Below are 22,988 nucleotides of genomic sequence, written 5' to 3' on the forward strand. Positions count from 1 at the left end.
CCAGAATTATAATGAACGAAAAACATACCATGCCGATATGATGTCATTTCTGGTATAGAAGCTATCGTAAAACAACTAAACTAGGAAATGAATATGCTTTATGACGTCATCTCCGCTAAAATAACCTGCAGAAAACAGCTCAACTCTAAAAAGGGGCGTGGTCTCTGACGTCACTCGCGTCAAGAAGCAGGAACAAACACCTCAACTGTTCCAGAACCCGTAAAATTATACTACTGGTATAGTTAGAAGCCCATTTGACTAGCAATCAGGAAGTCCGGAATTCGAATTCTAGTGAAAGCATTGCCGATTTATAATGTTTCTGGATGTAAAAAAAAAAAAAAAAAAAAAAAAAAAAAAAAAAGCCTAATAAGCAGTGCAAACATAAATTAATTAAATATTTTCTGTTATAATTTTTTGATTTATAAAACAAAGATATTCATAGTATGGAAAATAAAGTAGTGGATATACTTAGTTTGTAACAAAGTGGAGAAAAAATATCTGCTTTACAGTCCCTTCATATTCCTGTGGCAAACTGAGATTGGGCAAAAACGTAGCAAAATAAGGGATTAAAAACTCTCTGTATTTTCACTAGTTATAATAGTGACTAGTGAGGTAAATAAAAGTAGATTTTCTGAGGACAAGTTTTAAAATTACGTCCATGGTTCTTTAAAAGGTCACCGTTGCTCTTCACAAGCCAAAGAGCATTTTCAGGATGCCTGATTTTGTTATCAGTGCGGTTTTTGCGACATCCTCAGGTTTCATAGCTATATGAAAAGGGTCTGGATCATAATCCCGACAAGCCAGAATCCCGACAGTCGGACACCCCGACAGGGCCGAAATCCCGACAACCCAAAGTCCCGACACGGTCGAAATCCCGACAAGCCAGAATCCCGACAGGGTCAGAACCCGAGTGTCCAGAATCCCGACAGGGTCGAAATCCCGACAAGTTAATATCTAAATACAAACACTCAATTTAGCTTAATAAAATACAATTTTTAACTATTACATATTACTAATTAAAAGTTTAAATCAAAAAATCATAAAAATTATGTCATTACTTAAAATAATTTTTAACAAATTGAAATGACCGTTAAAATTTGAAATGAAGATTTATAAAATTCTTTTTATTAAGAAAAAGAAAACATCACTTACACATGCAAACGACATATTTACAGTGACACATTGCGAGCGATCACGAAGATATTCCATCACAGGTCGATTATCACGATCGTCCACAACAGTCATAATTCTCCTTTCTCTGTCATCATCTACCTTCCTGCGTTTTGGTTGTTGTTCTCCGCGAAAAATGCATTCAACTTGGTATTCCACATGCTCCTGTTCATTTTGAAATCCTTCTATGATGTTATAAACGCCAACATGGCCCGTCCAATTAAGGTCTCCCATCTTCTGTGCCAATACTCAACAGCATTTTGAGTGCGCGGAGCATTTATAGCTGCCTTTTCTAGATCACTAATGATTCTAGATGGCCTCAGTTCAATATTATTTTCTTCAGCGAAATCAATTAAATCTTGGAATAATCTTTTGTAATTTTCTTCAGATTTGCTAGTCATCAAAGCATATACTAGTTGCAGCTGTGTAAGTATGTTAAGGGGTCATTAGGCCTTATTGGGATTTCGCCCGTGTCGGTATTTTGACCCTGTCGGGATATTGGACAATCAGGATTTCGACTGTGTCGGGATTTTGGCTTGTCGGGATTTCGACCCTGTCGGGATTTTGGCTTGTCGGGATTTTGGTTTGCCGGGATTTCGACCCTGTCGGGATTTTGGCTTGTCGGGATTCCGTCTGTCGGGATTCTGGCTTGTCGGGATTTCGGCTGTCGGGATTATGTCCGAATACCATATGAAAATACCTTTTTCAAGTTAAGAGCCAATGTGGTCATTTATTTAGTTGATTTTACTTTCTTTATGATTTCTTTGATTATAGGTAGTGGATAAATGGGATATTTCGTTAAACTATTTAGCTTCCTATATAATCAATAGCTAATGTCCAAGCTTTAAAGTTTGCTGGAGGTAAATCATTCTTTTCGCGGCATAACACTACCGGATTAGCTTATGGGAATAATTATTTTATTTCGTAACATCTCTTTAATATGTTGCTCAATTATACCTACAGGGGCCGCTATTTTTCAATTCAGTTTCATGCTGAACTATTTTGTTATGCCCGATTTATCAGAAAGTAAATCAGTAAGATTTCTTACCGATCTTCTAGTTTCTTCTTGTCTTCGGGTTGCACATGTCCTAGCTCCAAGACGGGTTCCTCGTGTTTGTTTTGCATCTGTAATTGGCCTGTGGCTTCCTGGAAAATAATTTGTACTCCTTCTGCCTTGAAGAATTTCATACCTAAAATAGCCGGAGCCTGTTAATTTTTAACAACGAAAAATTTTTCTGATGGGTCTCATTGAACATTTAAAAACTTTTTAACATTGAACATTTAATTTACTGTAACTTGAACATTTAAAATGACCTTTCCTACAAGTGAAATATTTGCCTTGTGCGGCAATAACGTTCTTATTTTCTACACTGAACATTCGATATCTTTCAAAATTTTTACGAAAATAGTTCTCAGAAAGGAAGTTTGTTTGCGCCCTCTATCCAACAGGGCCCCTGCTGACACGTTACTTCCCAAAACCTGAATAACCGGCAAGACCCAGTCTTTTATGACCTCTGTATTTAATCGTATTTTAGAGGGATTTCCATACGAGCGGGATTACTGCGCCCTCATTCCATCAGTATCTTTGATTAGTTCAACTGCTGCTTCTTGCCCCCTTTGATTTTTATTTTGCGGCTTACCTTGGCGATCACTAAAAATGTACGTGTTAATATGCTAAATATGTACGTGTTACAGCCTAATAAAAATTTACCAATCTCCTTGCACCAACTTAAACCCTGTCCTTGTAGGCGGTGATAGCTATCGTTATTTTTTGAACTTCTGAGACCGGGCACAGTAAAAAGATTTTTCCCTCCTGTTTTTTCCAAAAGACTGGTGATCGATGTTCTACCATCAAGTCCCGCATTGTATGCACTAGGAAACCAAATCCTTCTATAAAGTTTACTGGAGCCGGTGCGATCCGTGACGCCAGCGAGAAAGTCGACTTTTCCTAGGCCATTAGTTCGAATTTATTTTGTGCGCCAATGTAATATCTAGTCCTCTTGACTAACATACACTGCTACTAGACTTGCTTGAAAGTCTGTTTAAAGACTTCTCGTTAAGACTAGAAAATGAATACAGCAAGGGAAGGGTGTAAAAGACTTTTTTTATTAAACTCAATTTTTTAACAGACTGCACAGTCTTATATGCTTACAATTTCACTATCCACTTGTGGGGAAGAGCGTAAAGATAATGGTAACAAACTAAATTTAAAGGTAAGTTAGTAGTTCAAGATCACACAAATCAATTTAACGTAGTAGGCCGACACATAAATCTACATTGACATAATATTAAACTTCGGCGGCAAGGATGCGAAACCGAGATTCAGAATCCAAACGGCTGGTAGAAAGAACAACATGCTTACTCAATAGCGAAAACACTTTCTGACTAACCGTTTCTCTACTTCAGTGTAAATACACTCTCGTTCTCCCTTGTTCATTTACATTCTGCCGAGGACACACAAAAGAAACAAGGAATGACAGAAAAACTAACATATTAAAATAACTACTAGCAAAAATAATGTAAACCTTATATCTGAAACAATGACGGGCGAGGGTGTAGGTCATGTAACATATTTATCGCTAGGCGGCAGCAAAGTATTACTCTATAGCCAAGGCAGTTAATAATACAGAATGTCTTGTAATCATACTGTAAAGTCCAGGTGGGTGAACTTCTATCTGAAACTGGAGTAGCAGGAAACTACACAAGAGAAGGGTTAAAATACCCTTTATTAAATCTTTTGAAAATTTACAATGCGTCAACTCAACGCTAACAAACTTTGCCTCTGCTTGGGCGGTAACTGAAAATCACGTAAGTAAACTAAACATTTGAGGATATTAACAAACGATAGCCTAACTCTTCCATTCTCCTACCGAAACTCGGCTACAAAATTTACCTATTCTGACACTGACAATTAGGGGAATGAATGCTTATAGGAAAGTTTAAAATACAACTTTAAATTATTAGTTAAAATAAATATAAATCCCTACAATATTGTTACGGATTCTGTAGTTATTTTTAGTAGAATTATAATTAAAATTGTTTTATATCCCGTGCAATGCAGCACGAGACGTATTGTAAGAGAAAGCTACTCCGGAAAAGTAAAAATACAGGAATACGCGCATTTAACATTTAATAAATAAATATCTCGTAATTTAAATTTAAATTCAATAAATGTAATTGTAATGTAATATGTTAGCTGTAACCGTAATTCTACTCTTTTGCTTTCCAAAAATCTAGAAAAAACAGAAATTACCAGAATTTTCTCGCGACCGATTTAAAAGCTTTAAAAAGCCGGATAGAGGCATCTTAGCTGAGTTGTTGTTGTTTACTCAGTTTTGTTATTATTGCTAATCGGATTAGCTTTCTCTGCGCGTTGGATTGCGTTCTATTTAACGTTTTAGTAGTTTAAAATATAGCTACTGATTATATTGCGTGATGCTGTGATATTGTACGAATACCTTTGGGGGAAAATCCAGCGTTCTGTTATACTTCTTGTGATAAGAATACATTTTATTAAGGGGGAAAAAAGTGCGTTGCGTGCGTACGAGTTTGTAATAGATTGAATTCACAAGGTCCGATAAAAAGTTAATAAAATTTATTGTTATTACGAAAAATATAATAGAACTCTGGATTTTTTCCCCAAAGATATTCGTACCATATCACAATATCACGCAATATAATCAGTAGCTATATTTTAAACTACTAAAACGTTAAATGGAACGCAATCCAGAGCGCAGGAAAGCTAATCCGATCAGCAATAATAACAACTGAGTAAACAACAACAGCTCACTGAACAACTCAGCTGAGATGTCTCTCTCCGGCTTTTTAAAACTTTTCAATCGGTCACGAGAAAGTTCTGGTAATTTCAGTTTTCTCGAGATTTCTGGAAAGAAAAAGAGTATAATTACGGTTGCAGCTAACATAGTAATCAATTAAATTTATTCACTTTAAATATAAATTACGAGATACCTATTTATTAAATTTTAAATACGCCTACCCCTGTATTTTTACTTTTCCGGCGTAGCTTTCTCTTACAATACGTCGCGTGCTGCATTGCACGGGGATATAAAACAATTTTAATTATAATTCTACTAAAAATAGCTAAATACAAAAATCCATAACAATACAGCTGTTCTAAAATCAGTTGTTATATGGAGCCAAAATTTCAATAATTTAAAATATACCCTAGGAAAGTTTTACAGCTTTCTTATAGAAAAATTCCTAACACAGACAAACTTGCAGCTTTCTTATAGAAAAATTGGAGATTTATTTTTGCATGACAGAGCAATCTCTGTAAAATACCTGTGTAACCCAATTATTCCCCGTTATTCAGCAAAGTTTCAAAAAGAGAATATAAGTGAAAGAAATAGACCTAGTTTTATAGAAAATTAATTGTTAGGGTAGTTGGAAGTTCATAAATAATTGCCTTTATAATGTTAACCCATTATTTAAAACTAAATGAATTATATAGCAAACAATAAAACTACTGGTCAGCGTTCGAAATGAGCTTCGGAAATTTTGCTTTCATCCATTATGTAAAAGAGCAAGACTGCCAAAGGACCTTAATTTGGATTGTTTATAATACGGCGGAAGCTTGGGATGCTTTAGCGGAGAACTTTCTAAGAGAAACTGGCACGTACACATGTTAATCTTGAGAAAAAGGCCCGAAATCTCTTATACAGTCAGCCCATTCGACAGGATTTGAAATCAGGTCCAAAGATTTAACAGCTCGGTCACTTGTGGACCTATCTGCCAAACGGAAGAGATGCCTTGTGTGTGGAGAACTTTCTAAGGAAAACTGGCTCGTATTCATGTTATATGAATTTAAAACTTGAAAACATTATTGTAGCCCGTCCGTTCATCGAGATTCTAGCAGGGCCGGATTGTTAATCAGCCAATGGTGGACTGAACGAGAATGATTGTTCCTTTATCAGGACTACTGTTTCGTCTAATTGCTTTGGCAATCATGTTGGTGTCCTGGTGTAGAACAGTGAGTTTACTTTAAACTATATTCGTTAAAATTGTAGAAGATACGACGCAGATAGAAAGGGTTTAATAACCCTCTATTTTTCGCAGTTTACAGTTGCTTCCGCACTTCGGGATACAAAGACCAGTACTTGTGGTCTAAACGTAAAAAAATAAGAATTACAAACTAATTAAATTAAGTAAGAACTAAACTCTAATGCTTTACAAAGATTATTAACGCGAAGATTGGCCTTTTAATCTTTACGTGTGGTACACAGAATGCGGGAAAACTACACTACGTCTTCAGTATCAAGAGGACTAAATTTCTGGCTTTAAAGGCGAACAGCAGCTAACTGAAAAAAGCGCGCGCGTGAAGTAAGGTGGCGAGAAGTCTCTCTAATTTTTCTCAGCTAAAAGCCGCAACTTAAATACTTAAGAGTTTGCAAGCTCAACTCGCATACTACACTGGTGTGCAAAAATTAAGGACGAGACGGTTTTTTTCAATATAACTTTGTACAAAAGCTTTCCAAATCAACACATTTAATACCGTAAGATCCCCAATACGTAAGGACATGAGTAATGCAAGCAACACTTACTAAAAGAGAAATCAGAGGGATAAAAAGAAGCTTTATTGAAAAAGAAGCATGGAGCGCAATGCGACTGAAGGCCGAAACATCCCTGTGATGGCCGTCCAGCAAGAAACATCCGGTCTTTAATAGGGAATATGATCTCCCCTGACTGCTAGGCAGGTTTCACAGCGTCTGCCCATGCTGAGAATGAGGGTGTCAATGAGTTGTTGAGGCATTGCTGCCCATTCGTCTTGCAGCGCCCAATCGAAGCTCCGGAATCGTTACTGGTGGTAAGGTACGAGCTGCCAAGCGTCTACCTAGAAAATCCCATACATGCTCGATGGGATTGAGATCCGGAGATCGTGCCGGCCAATCCATACGTTCAATATCCTCACTCTCTAAGAGCTGTTCGGCAGCTACTGTGCGATGACATGGTGCATTGTCGTCCATGAAAAGGAACTGCGGACCCATAGCGCCTCTAAAAAGACGCACATATGGAAGAAGAATCTCGTTACAATAACGGGTCCCGTTGACTGAACCTGCGTCGAAGATGTAAAGGTCTGTACGACTACCAAGCATGATGCCTCCCCAAACGAGAACACCGCCACCTTCATACTTGTCCCTTTCAATGATGTTCGAGGGATGATTGCGGCTTCCCCGCTCTCTCCAGATGAGTATGCGATGAGAATCGCTACTCAGACTGAATCTGCTCTCATCTCTAAAGAGTACTCGTCCCCATTCATTGTCTCTCCAATTCCGGTGTTCCCGGCACCACAGAGAACGCCTTCTCCGATGGGCAGGCGTTAGAGGAACACACCGTACAGGGCGTCGTGCAAACAGACCACCACCGTGCAGTCTTCTGACCACGGTAAATCACGATATCGGTCGTCCAGTCGCCTGTGTCGTGTGTCTAGCGATTTCTCCCGCTGTCTGCCGCCTGTTTCTTCTGGCCTGTAAGGCAATATACCGGTCATCTGCGGGTGTGGTTCCTCGTGGACGACCACTACTAAACTCCCGGATAGCTGTTCCTGTAGTTTGAAATTGTCTCCAAAGTCGTGAAACGATGCTGTGAGCAATTCCGAACTCTGCAGCCACACTTGTCACACTGCGGCCTTGCTCCAACTTCCCAATGATTCGACCTCGGGTAAAAGCATCCAGATGTCGTCTAACAGATTGATTATTTGCCATTTCTCGCTGAGGCAGCAACTCGGTGTGATTTAAACTGCTATACGGCGTGCAATCTCTTTGCCAGAAATACTGATCTTACACCGACAACATGCTTTATACTACTCAGACACTCCCCCATTACGTCTACCTGCCTATCTGCGCATGTGCTACCGTACATCACCTTACTTAATCTCCTGATTGGTCTTTCTGTCCGCTCTGCCTCTTCGTTCAGCTGATATGCTAATTTTTCGACTTTGTCCTTAATTTTTGCACACCAGTGTATGCTCAACTTGCTTTATACTAAAACCAACCGCGTTTATTTTGATCGGAAGTGGAAAATAAGAGGGGACAGTAAAGTTTTAAAATAAAATAAACGTTAGTAAAATTTAAAATCCTTATACGTTGAATAATGTCTCGAATTGTGAGATATGAGTCAAGTTCCATACTCTAGAAGTAGAGAACTTTCATCAAGCAATTTAATAACTGACATTATGCGTAAAATTACTTGATGACGGTGTTTATTTTCAGAATAAATTAATCTTTATACAACTGAATCTATTGTCTCATAAGTTTCCAACCTTCATTTCAGCTCTATCCATGATTTCCAATTATTTACACGAGTTTTCGAGTCTTCATTCTTTCGTAATATCTTAATTTGTCGCTGTAGGCAGGTGCCTACTTTGCAAACTGCCTAGGGCCGGCCCTGGTCAGAACTTATGCAGCCAAATATTGCATGACTTAGACACAAAATGGAACAAAATTGCTTGGAATGACGAAAAAATTTCGAATTTAGATAGAACTGATAAGAGGAATCAATTCATATTATTTCTTTATTATGATGTCGGTAGATAGGAAAGGCATTTAAAATTTTAAAAACAAATATTTTAACGGCATAATTGCCTTAGTACCAACAAATCATTCTTTCAAATTGGCATGTATTGTATATTAAACTTTTCGTAAGCTTTGAGAATTCTTAGCCGGTTATTCAATTTGAGCTCGTCCTTTTTGACGTAGACTCAATACCGAATGCTCATTATTGTTCTTATTATTTAACGCATTACCCATTCAGTCTTTAATTTGAAACAATATAATGAGTCTCTAAATGTCTTGAATAAATAATTTGTTTGGGAGTAAGTGAACAAAATTTCGTTTGATGACTCATGTCAAAACTTATGCAGTCCCGAAATCTCTTATAAGTGATTACAATCTTACAAATTAATTCTCCATATCCCATACTGAATCGAATTTAAATCTTTAGTTTCCCAGAAAAGGAAAGTGCACAATTAAGTTTTAATAAAACCGGTTATATTTCCTTTAGTTCTGACCCCGCAGAATATGGATATTTTAGAAAAATGGTTCTTTTATTTTGGAGCACAGTTGAGACAAGAAATTAAAATAAAATTAATAATTATAAACATTTTAAACATTATTAAAATAGTTCCAGAACATTAAATGTTATGAAATTATTTTTACCCGAACCACAGTAAAACCTTCTAGAATTTATTATTCTAAACATCTCCAAGAATTGTTGTTTTCAACTAGCGATAATATCCCGTTACGGTTAAAGATAAACACAACAGCATGTTGTTAATCGACGATGCATAACATCTTTTATTTACCTTCGATACTATTATTGGTTAAAAATAAAATCCTGCCCATTACATTTAATGATAAGAAATACGAGAGCACACTGCTGCCAATCGACGATGCATAAAATTTATTTATATTCGATTTTTGAACGTGTTTAAGTCTTTGTTTAAATCTTGTTTAAAGTGTTTAAAGGTTATATTATAAAAGTGCGTTGTTCATCAGAGTAAAAAAGTGAAGCACTAAGCAGTTAATTCATCTGTATTTCTCAATAACACTTTTCAACAAGTGTTATTTTATACCAAACGAGTGACAAAGGAAATAAATTTCTAGTATTTTATAACAATGGTGGCTAACTAGTGGCTTGCAGAACGCATCTCGTTCGTAGAGGGTTTTTTTTTCAGCACAAAGTTAAATTCTGTTTCAGAAAGCTATTGATAATTCCTGGGGTATAAAATGAATTTGTCTTTCAAAGTATATTGTAAATCAGTAAAGCAAATCGATAAAAAATATTTAATTTTCCCCCTTATTTTATTAACTTTTTTATGACATTTATATTTATTACATTATATTTATTAACTTATTTATGACATTTTTATTGATATAATTGATCATATATCTAAGTTAATAGAAGTAAACATTTATCCATCTTCGATTTTTACACTTGATTAAATATTGACTAAAGTGTTTAAAATTTTATTTATCGATCTAAATATTCTAAAATGTGTATGGTTTCCTACTTCTAATCGTTTAACTATCTTATAAAAAGATTCTTTGAAAACCACAAATAATCTATAAGCAACCAACTCTTTATATTCGAGCACATTTCCTTAAATATTTGATGAACATAATATACTGTGCTGTCCTCTGTTTCAAGAAGCAACTTACATTGGATCCAAATCTGCATCCAAAATTAAACTGAATGCTTATGATGAAGTTTTGTAGAATGTATAAATAGCAGTGATTTGTATCTCTTCTTTAATTTTACTCAAGCGGTAAAATATTCTTTCAATATTTTGTCATTTTTCTATTTATACCATCCTACGTGTGTTAAAGAAATGCAGATTCAAACTCTAGAGCTTTTAAAATTGAGTTGAATTTTATTTAATAGTGAAGATGTAATTTTACAAGTTAGTAACAGTATTTTTTAAAAGTTTGGTTTACTTTGATTATGACAAAGCACGCTAGTATGTTTAACGGGGGGGGGGTGCCTTCATGGAGGATTTTCTACGAAAAACTGAGTAACGGCTCATAACGTATGTATCAGGTATCCCCATATGTAACTTGACCACGAAAGCACCCATGTCTTTCGCCTGAAATCGAACACAGGTCAAACTACCAACAGTCAGCAATTTTACCGCTTGGCTGCTGATGGGCTTTTAGTAAAGGAGAACATGGAAATATAATATTGCATATTTTAATTGTTTTAATATTTTTAATCCCAAAAGGCTATTAAGTCTCGAAACAAGATTTTACCTTGATTCACTTTAATTTATATTTAAAAGCAATAGATTTAGTTCTTAATATTATTTTTTCACTTTTTGATCAGATTGATTTATATCAAAGTGTATTTAATTTATGATATATCATACGAAAAACATATTTGTTAAATATTTTGTTTATAAAATTATGTTGTATATTTTTTCACTTTTCAAATAAACAATAGGTATATGATGTTCCCATTTTAGTCTAAATATATATATTCTTCTAGTACACTAATAAGGGTTAGCTATTCTACCTACTCTAAATTTTCAATTTATAACTTCTACTGATAAACGAATTTATACTTAAAAAGAGCCTCTTTCGGTGACCGAAAAAAATCTTATAATCTTTCTTTAGAATTAAATAAAACGCCTTATAGACTTTTTATTTAATTTTAAAGAAATTTTTATCTCATTTCATTTATTTATTTATTTTGTTGATTAACTCTTTTAAAATGAGTCTGGAATTCTCAGATTGCAATTAAAAAAAAATTATATTTTCTTGATTTCAGTTTTTGATTTTAATCCAATATACATTTTAAAATCTAGAATGGCTGCATTCTTTTCGGACATATTGCTTCTGGCCTTAAATATACATTTCTGTAATTACAGAAATGACATAAATTTTTATAAAACTATGAATTAGATACATTGTGAATTATGTCAATACCCCCCCTTTTTACAGAAATGACATAAATTTTTATAAAACTATGAATTAGATACTTTTAAAAATAAAAAAGGAAAAGAATTAAGTATTTTTTAATCGTTATATACTTCATTTGATTTGCAACGTAATTTGAAAGACAAGTTCAAGATTTTATGGAGTAGGAACTAGCATTACCTCTCAAAACTAGAAATGAGCTACACAACAAAATAGAGCATTAATCAACAGATTAATGAGTTTGGCAGCGTTAAAGTAACATGACACAAGAAATGGAAAGATTAAGCTACAAAGGCATCTGACGTATTAAAAAAAAAAAAAAAAAAAAAAAAAAAAAAAAGAGAAACTACAATTTATTCTTGTAATTATAAACTAACAGGCAATACAGCACATGAAATTTGTACATTTCACGAGTTTGACTCCCACTTTGGGCCCGACGCTTGCAAGTTAATTTGTTTCCTTTTTAGCTCAAATGAAACGGATAGCTTATAGCTATTATTAATAAAATTATTTTTTGAACTTCTAATGCACAGAATTTTTCAAGGGCTACGATTCTTGCAATCTAAAGAGAAAGTGTATGGTTGTGATAAAAAAGAAAAGGACAGGGGAAAAAAAACAAAAACAAAAACAAAAAAAAAAAAAAAAAAAAAAAAAAAAAAAAAAAAACTTTGAGATATAATAAAAATGTGCACCTTCTTAAATTGCAACTATTTGTGTTAATTTATAAGTAGGTTAACTAAAGTAGCATTTGTGACATGAAAGTACCTTTTCTTTCTTTATTCTTGTTAGTTCAAAGGGGCAATTTGCCCAGAAGGACTAGTAATTTCGTTTCGGCGTTTTGCGTTGGTTCACTATAAGTGTCGGTTCACTTTTCAAATTGTTGCCACCAAATATTAGAGCCCTGTATTATATTTAAAGAAATTAAATAAGGAAGAATCTGCATAAATGCATGTATGTTTGTCGCATTGTGATAAAACAACGGCACCTAGAGCCATCACATTCTGAATAAGGTACGTTTCCATCCGAATATAGGCATCTGGAAGTCCAAATTTGGAATTTGTTTTATTATCTATTTCATATTTTGTAGAGCATTTATGAGTTTTTGATTAAGAAACTCAACGATTTCAAAGCGAGCAATGGCAACACTGTTCGGGGGGGCAAATTATTTACAGGGCGCGAGACTGTGTATCGGAAATTCTAAAGATATGCTCATTTTAAAATTATTTTGCGATATTGCTATTGAACTGAACTTTGTGGCTTAAGTGCGAAGAACATGCTATTTAATAAATAAAGGTAACACACAAAACGTAAAAAAAAAAAAAAAAAAAAAAAAAAAAAAAAAAAAATTCCAGTGCGCGAGACTTTGTATCAGAAATTCTAAGCATATGCTCTTTTAAATATTTTGTGATTTGGCTGTTGAACTGCATTTTGTGGTTTAAGTGCGAAGAACACGATATTTATTAAATAAAGGTAACACATAAAACGCCGTAATATAAAAACAGAAAAAATTTCCGATTTTTTTTAAAAATTAAACAAAAAAAATTTTTTTTGCAGAAATTTTTGCCGTAATTTTGGATTTGGAATTCATAAGCTATCATTTGCTATTTGGGGTAATTTAGAGATAATGTCTTAATTTTCTCAAGAACATACTAGTATGCATCAAATGGTATTACATTTTTAAATGTATTTTATATTTTTAATTCATTTTTTTTATTCATACTATAATAATTTTGGGACATAATGTTTCTTCATGTTCATATTTTAAATGAAATAAAGCTTTTTAATGTAGAATTTGAACGTATCCTAATTCTAAAGGAAGCGTGCGCAATGTTTAAGTAATATTAGTAAATTAAAATTTATTTTCAGCCTTTTTAATTTCAACCCCAAAGAAGTTGTTTTTATGCTGTAAAGAAACTTTTCTTTATTATTTTTTTCATCTGAAAAAAGAAATAAAGTGATATAGAAACAATTTTAACAAACGTACTTTGCAAACTCTATACGTTAACTTAAAATTTTAATGAACGAAAAAAAAAAAAAAACCTTTAATAACGAAACATCATTAAAAAATTTATTAAAAAAATGTTTTTTCTCTTTCTTTAAAGCAAGTAATTAAGTCGTCTTGAGTATAGAAACAATCATATCCAAAATAAGTCTCTTTATACATTATTACGCGCATGGACCGGATCACAAGCGCGATATTCAAAGTCCGCTCCAAAGAAATACAGTAGACGTAATTCGCCGCATTGAACCGATCAAGAACCTACAGCTCGAGAACCGAACCGAAGGAAACCCCTCGACAGTTCGCTCGCAAGCACGTCGCCTCATTCTTTTTGGTGACGTAACGCTGTGAGCTACATCGATGTTCCTTATTGGTGCTGTAGAGAAGCTATTGGCTGTTGTGTTTCGAGAGCTGTGCACGGTGTGGCGGTAGTATCAGTGAAGTGTATATAAAGGTTCTATAATCTGAATTGTAAACAACACAGATATCTTGCATTGCGATTTATTTATTCTCAGTTTTGTACATGTGATCGGTGTTAAGATCGAGCATTTTGTTAAATCAACTTTTTATAAGGTTAGTATCCATGTAGCTGGGCGATTGATTTGCGGTGTCGGCGAGTTGGTGGTTTCGCAGTTCCCGCTCAATGTGAAATTGTCCGATTTAGACCGTATTTGTTAATTATTCATTCTTGTATGTGCTAATCATGAATGTCCGTTTCACCTAGCCTTATTATATATCCGTAACGCTATGATATTGTTGTGAATTAATATTTTCTATTGTATTTGTGTCGGTGCTTGTGGTTCGATACCCAACTGAGGGATCAAAATGGCGACTGGCACTGTTTTCATGAAAGCACAGTAATCAGGAATTTGCAGCAGATGCTTATTTTATGTGTGAAAGCGCTGCGATTTAAATCCAATTATTTGTACGGATACACATTTTTAACAAATAAATAGTGTTAAATTAATTAAAATAATAAATGATAACTATAATTTTTTTAATAATCTGTTTTGCAGGTTTGTTTTGACTGTTTAATTGTATTGGCTTATAACATGAGCTGCACTCCACCACCAGATACTGAGGTATGCACTATCATAAATTTCATAAACTGCATTTATAGTAATATTTATGCAGTTTTTTCGTTCATAGTTTAATTATCGATTTACATATCTTTGAAGAAAAGTTTTTAAATTATATTCCTATTTGGGTTTAAACCAAAACTAAGTGCCCTAAATAATCTTTGTAAGAGAATTTTTAGAGCATGTTTGGGAGGCTTGTAAATTTAATAGTAAAGATATAAATTGTACTTACAAGCTCTATATATAAGCTTATGTATTTAATACACATTATTTTTTTGTTTTTTCTTAAAGCTGCTAATTTAATTTAAACTTTCTTATGTGATTTAAAACGTTCTGTATTTATATTGAGTATATTGTTACAATTGGCAGTTATTTTATTTATTTAATTTTGAGATAGATAACAGTTTAATAGTTCATAAAAGTTTGTAATTTTCCTTAATTCAGTTTTATTCATCCTAGTGTGTGATTTTAACTGTTTTTCTCATCTCATTTATATCTATGTATTGTATTTTACCTTTATGCTTCTTTTGTTAAAATTTGTGCTACCTTACTGAAGTTTCTTAAAATTTTATATTGAAAGGTGCAGTTTAGTATTAAGAAACATTAAAATTTTGAGTTTAATGAAGTAAATTTGTGTATTTCTACACTTATTTATTGAATTTAAATTATGGAAGCAGTTTTTATATTTTTGTTGCATATTCTTTGTTCTGAATTAGGAAATTGGTTGTAAGTTTTGATTTTTACAGCTTAATTTTTGCTTACCTTTTTTTAGAGTTCTTTCTTATAAATCTGGGTATTTCACGTTGTTGTAATTTTCTTAAGCAAAAATAACAAAGATTATGTTAAATACAAATTAAGTATTTAATTTAATTCTTACTTATCAAAGTTTTTGTTCCTTAATACTTGGTCAATGCGAAACCATTAAAAAAATGAGTTGATTAGTGTAAAATTGCTGTTAATTAATTTAAGTGGTAAGTAAGCTACTATAATAAGTAGATTCAAGTAATTTTGCAGGTGAGTAGGTTTATTTTTAATGTTTAATTATGCTTTTTTTTTTTTTTTTTTTTTTTATTTGGTAATACTGTTTAACCAAAAAAGTCCATTTGCATTAATGATGCTGTTATTTTAAAAACCATTTTTTTTTTTTTTTAACTCTCATTTCTCTTATCAAAATAGTATAATTTCAGCAAAATGTGGCATTGCTACAGTTTAGTGCAAACAGTCCAGTATTACTTCCACCAAAATAGATATTTTAGTTATGAAAGATGTTTTAATTTTTTTTTATTTAATAATATTGCTTTTAACTCATGCTGAGTATTTAATTATAAATAATTGTGCATTTACTGCATTCTTAGGCCCATATCACACATCAATTGTTTCATACGAACAACTATTTGGGACAATTTTTCTGGGCTAATCTTTGGAATACGGTAACAGGTAGTTTGGTGACATTTTGGTAAGGCGATAAAAGTTACTAGCTAGGACTTTAGCAGTGTACATGGATAAAGTCAAGAGTGTGCGCAATGCTATTTTTGTGCAATTCTGGGATGTTTTTTTAAGTGAAAATAGGTCGATGTGTACATGGATACCGTGTATGTGCAATTCTTAAAAATGCGGCAAGCAGTTTGCGATTCTACACTTTCTCCCAATTTCGCACCTAATCGTCGGCATGATTAAGCACTTTTGTTCCATAAAAGTTCTAGCATAAGCGTAATTCAGCTAGCAGATTGTTGGAAAAAATATTGAGTAAAAAAAAAAAAAAAAATGCCTTTACTTCGTGAAAACAAAATGGCGTCCAAACAAAAACTAGCAGGTTGCTGTAGCAGGGTTGGTCACCAAATTTTTGCCAAAAAATCGCCAAGTTACTGTAATCCAAAGATTAACCTTTTTCTGCCTGCTTTACTACTGAAGAAAGACGTACAACTTTTTCCTTCCTTTCCAAAAAAATTGCAAGTTGTTCGTTTTCAACCAATCAGCTATCAGCTTGTTTGCAATGGGGTACCAGTTTTCCCTGTGTTAACCCCAAAGCGATCTATGGTGGTTGGCTGTTGCGACAAACCAGAAAAATTGTTCCAAACAGTTGTTCTTCTGAAACAAACTGACATGTGAAAGCAGCCTTAAAAATACATAATATTTTTTATGTACTGCAGAGGAACACATTTTCACATAATAGACTACCTTTCATTTTAATGTTACATTATTGTCTGAAACCCTGATTTCAGCATTTGTGAAATTGCAATGTTTCGGGATTATTTTAAATTATACATGACACATTAACCAATCTACGCATGCGCAGAATACATAAACTGAGTACACATGAATTTTCCATTCTTTCTATTTACTAAAGAGACTAGCTGAGCAGTGTATGTTGGGGTAAAAGTTTACAATTGGGGTGCTCCTTGTTTTTTTGACGAATCTTTTTTTATACCAAGATCGCCGCCAGGAACATACAATTTCAAGATGGCCGCTACACAAAACCAAAATAAGAAGTAGAAGAATTGCACAAACTCGGTGTCCATGTACACATTGATCTATTTTCACATAAAAAAACATCGGAGAATTGCACAAACTCGCCACTGTGCGCTCTCCACGTACATATTGATCTAGTTTCATTTAGAAAAAAGGTCAGAAAAAAGGATGTCATACAAGGTTAAAACAAAGTTATTCATCGCCAGAATTGAACAAAATTAGTGACCAATCGAAAGGGCACCCAGTTCAACATTAGAACCTCTGTTGGCTATAAAAAGTAAATATTGGCCAATCAGAATTTTGCTTTTTCTTAAAAAATTTGTTCCATATAAAATGTTTTTTTCTTTTTGTTATTATTTATGAACGGAAAAGTTTTAAAGATAGCCAAATAAACATTTTTCTCGTGTGATTTGGCAGTTTTTTTTTTTCCTAGGGATGCAGGTAATCAGAAAGTACCATTTTAATTTTTATGCAGAGTTGAGAATTGAAGCTGAATTATACATAAACATAATCTTTATTAAATTGTCTTCCTTTCTTTAGTTACTTAGAAGTATTGATTTGGCAAGAAAATTATTTCGATTTGCACAAATAGATAGCATTATATTTGTTTTTTATTCTGCCAATCGTATAATTTTTTCTTTTGAGATTTGGTAGATAATGCTTTTAGGTTGCGCAACCTAAAAGTGTTAGCTTCCAAACAAATTTTGTGTATTTTTGTTTACAACTCTTAGTTTACAGTCAGTTTTAACATGGAGTGAAAAAATAAACATTTTTGATTTACTTCTTTATTTTCATAAAGGCAAGAAAGTGGCTGAAGCTCGTAAAGAGCTATGTAAAATTTATGGTATTGATAGCGTTTTTTAAAAAAAGTTTGGTTGATCTTTAGATTATGGTAACTTCGCGATTTTTTGGCGAAAATTTGGTGACCAACTCTCCTACAGCAACCCTCTATTTTTTTTTTCTCCCGCCGCCATTTTGTCTTCACGAAGTAAAGACGTTTCTTTTCTTTTTATTTACTGAACACTTCTTCCAACAATCTACTAGCCGAATTACACTTATGCTAGAAATTTTATCTAACAAAACTGCTTAATCATGACAAATATTCACTGCAAAATTGGGAAAAAGTGCACAATACCATACTCCTTACGCGTTTTTCAAAATAACACATACACATAAACCATGTACACGTCGACTTATTTTTACTTAAAAAAAAAAATCCCAGAATTGCACAAAAATGGCATTGCGCACACTCTTCACTATATCCATGTACACTCCTTTTTTCTCATAAATTAGAAAAATTTCACGAAAATACATGACAATTTTCTGAATCTTTAAACCCAGTAAAAAGAACATATATGAAATTACCTGATTGCGAAAAAGTATACACCCTTTCCAAATATGAACATTTCCACATATAAAATAAATAAAATATCCAAAAACTTTTACCTCTAAATCATCTATTATATTATAAACGTCACCAACGAATTCATACCGCAAGCATTACAAATACTTAGTGTCAAATATTTAAATTATTTTCATGCACGTTTACTTCAACTAAAACGTATACCAAATTCCTACAAACATAAAATTCACAAAATAACTATCATTTAATTAAAATATCACTAAACCATGTACACGTCGACTTATTTTCACTTAAAAAAAAAAAAAAAAAATCCCAGAATTGCACAAAAATGGCATTGCGCACACTCTTCACCATATCCATGTACACTGCTTTTTTCTCATAAATTAGAAAAATTTCACGAAAATGCATGACAATTTTCTGAATCTTTAAACCCGTTAAAAAGAACATATATGAAATTACCTAGTAACGAAAAAGTATATACCCTTTCCAAATATGAACATTTCCACGTATAAAATAAATAAAATATCCAAAAACTTTTACCTCTAAATTATCTATTATATTATAAACGTCACCAACGAATTCATACCGCAAACATTACAAATACTTTGTGTCAGAAATTCTTTCCATGCACGTTTACTTCAACTAAAACGTATACCAAATTCCTACAAACATAAAATTCACAAAATAACTCTCATTTAATTAAAATATAATTAAATTCAAAAACACTACTTAAAATATAAATAAGCACATACATTAAATTAATAAAAATTAGCTTACAATCCTAATTACTTTAAACTAAATCATTGCTAATAACAATTTTCCCAATAATACCAAATTACTTTACTTCCACCTTACATTTAGAACAATGCATAAAAATAATATCCTCAAATAATTAAAAATACTAACTTACCTAATCTTCTTCAGAATCTTGCTTACATGGTGTACACTTTTATTATGGATTCAATAAAATTAAAATTCAAACCACGTACCCTTCCTTACACTCCGTTTCACAAAATGTCCATTTTCACCAGATTTCTTGCACCGCCTTCAAACTTATCAGTAATATCCTTCCTTTCACACAATCTCATTTCATTCCCACATTTTGGGTATTCATACTTATCCGCAATTAAACCTACACTCATGCACCATTCAACCAATTCTTTTGAATTATCACACAAACGCATTAAAAATCTAGAATTCACTTTAGACAGCGCCATACAATCCCAAAATTATTCAACCTTACTTCACACAACACACAATGAAGCTTAATACAAAATAATATACAGCCACAGATAGTTTTCCAAATTCCCCCCCTTTTCCGATTAAAGAACCGTAATTTGTCCATTAATATCACATGAATATCCCATGATCTCTCATTTCCCTCACACAAAATAATGCGTAATCGGAACTGAGTACTGCTCACATTATTACCAAAGTCCCATGTAGTAACCTTTATCGCCTCCAAAATGTCGCCAAACTACCAGTTACCATATTCTAAAGATCAGCCAAAAATTGTTTAAAAAGGACTTTTCCCGGTTTATAGATCATCGATTTAAATCTGGTAAGATGGCATGCAGAAAATTATACAATTAAAAATATGAAATCGTAATTTATGAAATAAAGAGCAATTATAATCTAAAGGGTATCAAAAATTACTAAAAAAAAAGCTTAATATTTATTTGTTTACTTTATTAAACATTTCTTTCAATGTAAGTTGTTTAAGTTGCTTCTTTTTTTGTGCTAATACTTTCTCTTTAATTCTATAAACAGACATAATTTCTTGTTCAGTTACAAAGTTCCAGTGTTCAGGTCCTGTAATTGCTGTGTTGAGAATACAGACTAACTTGTCAATCGAAATTTTTTTTGTTTTCAGTATCCTCTCTGTCACTTTCTTCATTATTGGAAGTGGTATTTTCTGCATCTTGAACAATACTACAGATTTCGCCGTCCGTTAATTGATTGATGATTGGGGCATTGTCGTCGCAATGAAAAACTTCCGTTATATCATCTTCATTTATTACCGCTTCTCCACAATTCTTTACAAAATTCAATCACTGGAAAATTTTACCTTTAATTTGCAATGTCCGAAAATCTTCAAATTCGCGGCTATCATCTTCATCGTCCTCACCATGAAATATGGTCGCTGGCCATAAATTATGCGAAGCATTTTTTAACGTATCTGGAGACATATTCTCCTACAATCTTCCGATGCTCTACACAGCAGATTTTATGCTAAAAAATTTCAAAACGTCTTGAATAGTCTTGCCATTGTTTAAGAAATTTAACATAGATTTTAAAAATGCTACTTTATATTTGCATTTCAGTGTGTGCACTATTCCCATGTCCATAGACATACAATTTGGAGGGAAGAATAATAAGAATAATATGGATACATTATCTTTCATTAAAACTTTAAGTGAAGTATGCGCCAAACAGTTGTCAACAATCAGGACTATTTGAGTCATCAGGTAAACCAACCGAATTCAAATGTTGCCGAGCCTCGGGTATAAAATGATTTTCAAACCAATCATTCATCAATCATCATCCGTGCTGTTTTATTTGCACGATATATAACGGAGAAAATCATTACTCCTTTAAATGCTTGAGGTCGTGCATGTTTTCTGATTACGAAAAGTTTGCATTTGTGCATTCCTGCAGAACTTGGGCTAGCTAAAATTGTTAGTCTTGCTTTGGAATCTTTGACACCAGTTGGAGCCTTTTCTGTAGAGGTTGCCAAGATATTTTGCAGTGAATATTGCTTGAAAAGACCAGTTTCATGAGTTTTGTCAATTTGTTATGGAGATAACTTTTAACTATTAATGAGTTCAGTGAATTCATCTGCAAATTGTTCAGCAGCTACAGTATCAGCTGAAGCTTTTGTCTGAAATTTTTAATTGTCTTATACCATGGTGATTTTAAATTTGGTTAACCAACCTGTCGAATATGTGCACTCAGTGTTTAAGTTCATTTCTTCATGAAATATTTTGGCTTGAGCCATTAGCATTGGACCCACCAATGGCACGCGCTCGCTGCGATGCTGTCTGACCCATTCAGTCATCACTTATAGGATAACAAGCCCTTCTTTTGTTATTCCATTGCAAGTGAGGTGTCAGAATCCACAAAAAATTCAAAAAGTTCCTTTTTCTTTTTGCTTGTGTCATATACAGTTGACTTTCCAATGTTATACTCCGTGTAATTTTTAGATGGATATGCCTTTATCCATTTTTTGCAGCAATTCCACTTTTTGTTTGATGAACATCGAAACATGCTTTCGCTTTGTAGATCCTTTGGGAGCCCCAGAATTGGAAATTCTTTTTGACATAATTGAAAGTTCAAGCTTAATTTTTATAAAATTGCTCTAACAGTCTGCAGAAAATAATAATCTGGACCCAAATAGAAGATTAAGGAACAGCACAATCTGCAACATTAACTGAAATGCCTTAGAATCAGTAAAGATAATTTTAGCCTAGCTTATACCATCCGTTATACATTAAACTGCCATTGTTCAAGAAATTTAACATAGATTTTAAAAATGCTACTTTATATTTGCATTTCAGTGTGTGCACTATTCCCATGTCCATAGACATACAATTTGGAGGGAAGAATAATAAGAATAATACGGATACATTATCTTTCATTAAAACTTTAAGTGAAGTATGCATGCGTAAAGCATACAAAAAAAAGTTTGTAGTTTTTGAGGTCCAGATTATAGATCATTCCGGATAATGGATGTCCGAATTACGAACTTTGCACTGTATTGTGATAGTTACCTGTAGTTTATCCATGGCTACCTTTTCATTTATGTTCTTACTGTAACTGAATCCTTCCGAAATTTAATCATTTGCTTAATTTTCTTCTCTCGATTTTCGGACAGTGAAATTAGTTAAAAATGTTGTAAAATATACGAGGAAATCAGGTATTAAGAATTTCTGTGACTAATATGTTAGTGTTACAAATTAGTATTGTGATATCTAAAAGTATTATAGTATTAGCAATATCTGTGCCACTAAATTTTTCATTTCATGACACAGATGCTAACTAGGTACTAGATCTTATAATTAGATACCAGATTAAGTGGCATTCTGCAGTTTTGCAACAAGTTTTATTTACTTATGTGTTTTTCCAGTTAGTATTTCAGGCTATTGCTGAATCCAAATGAACTTCTAAAATATATGCTAGCATTATACTCAGTTGTGTAAGAATGTGTTAATTATACACCGTATTTGAAAGAAGTGGTGCTTTCTGCAATACACACTCCTTCTAAAAAGTTGCAACCTTGTGTACAATTTTTCCTGAAATGCATCAAAGGCAACAGACATTTTCAAAATAGCAGTATACTAAAAATTCCTTACAAGAGCAATCAATTACTGAAACTAAAAAAAAAGAAACATGAGTAATAAAATGTTTACTTTCTCAACAAAATTTCGTTGGGGGGGCTGTTGTTTGCCCCCCTGTTCACAGCAATCTGTTTTCTCTTT

At 33.1% G+C, this 22,988-nt stretch overlaps 1 protein-coding gene across 5 annotated transcripts in view; it reads left to right on the plus strand.

The window, feature by feature from the left end:
• Window positions 1–13,934: 13,934 nt before the first annotated feature.
• Window positions 13,935–22,988, plus strand: part of LOC118201423 (uncharacterized) — a 204,816-nt gene continuing 195,762 nt past the window's right edge. For 2 of the 5 annotated variants that reach the window (XM_085824880.1, XM_085824884.1), the window contains exons 1-2: window positions 13,936–14,172; window positions 14,616–14,681. In XM_085824880.1, the coding sequence (XP_085681006.1) occupies window positions 14,652–14,681 (30 nt within the window). In that variant the 5' untranslated portion in view covers window positions 13,936–14,172; window positions 14,616–14,651. Of the gene's footprint in view, window positions 14,173–14,216; window positions 14,525–14,615; window positions 14,682–22,988 lie in introns of those variants that run through there. The other 3 variants (XM_085824882.1, XM_085824881.1, XM_085824883.1) reach the window with 3 other exon arrangements.

Source organism: Stegodyphus dumicola, chromosome 10 (assembly GCF_044657685.1).
Source record: "Stegodyphus dumicola isolate Sdum_Otavi_A_Nest chromosome 10, ASM4465768v1".
In the NCBI taxonomy this organism is placed as follows: domain Eukaryota; kingdom Metazoa; phylum Arthropoda; class Arachnida; order Araneae; family Eresidae; genus Stegodyphus; species Stegodyphus dumicola.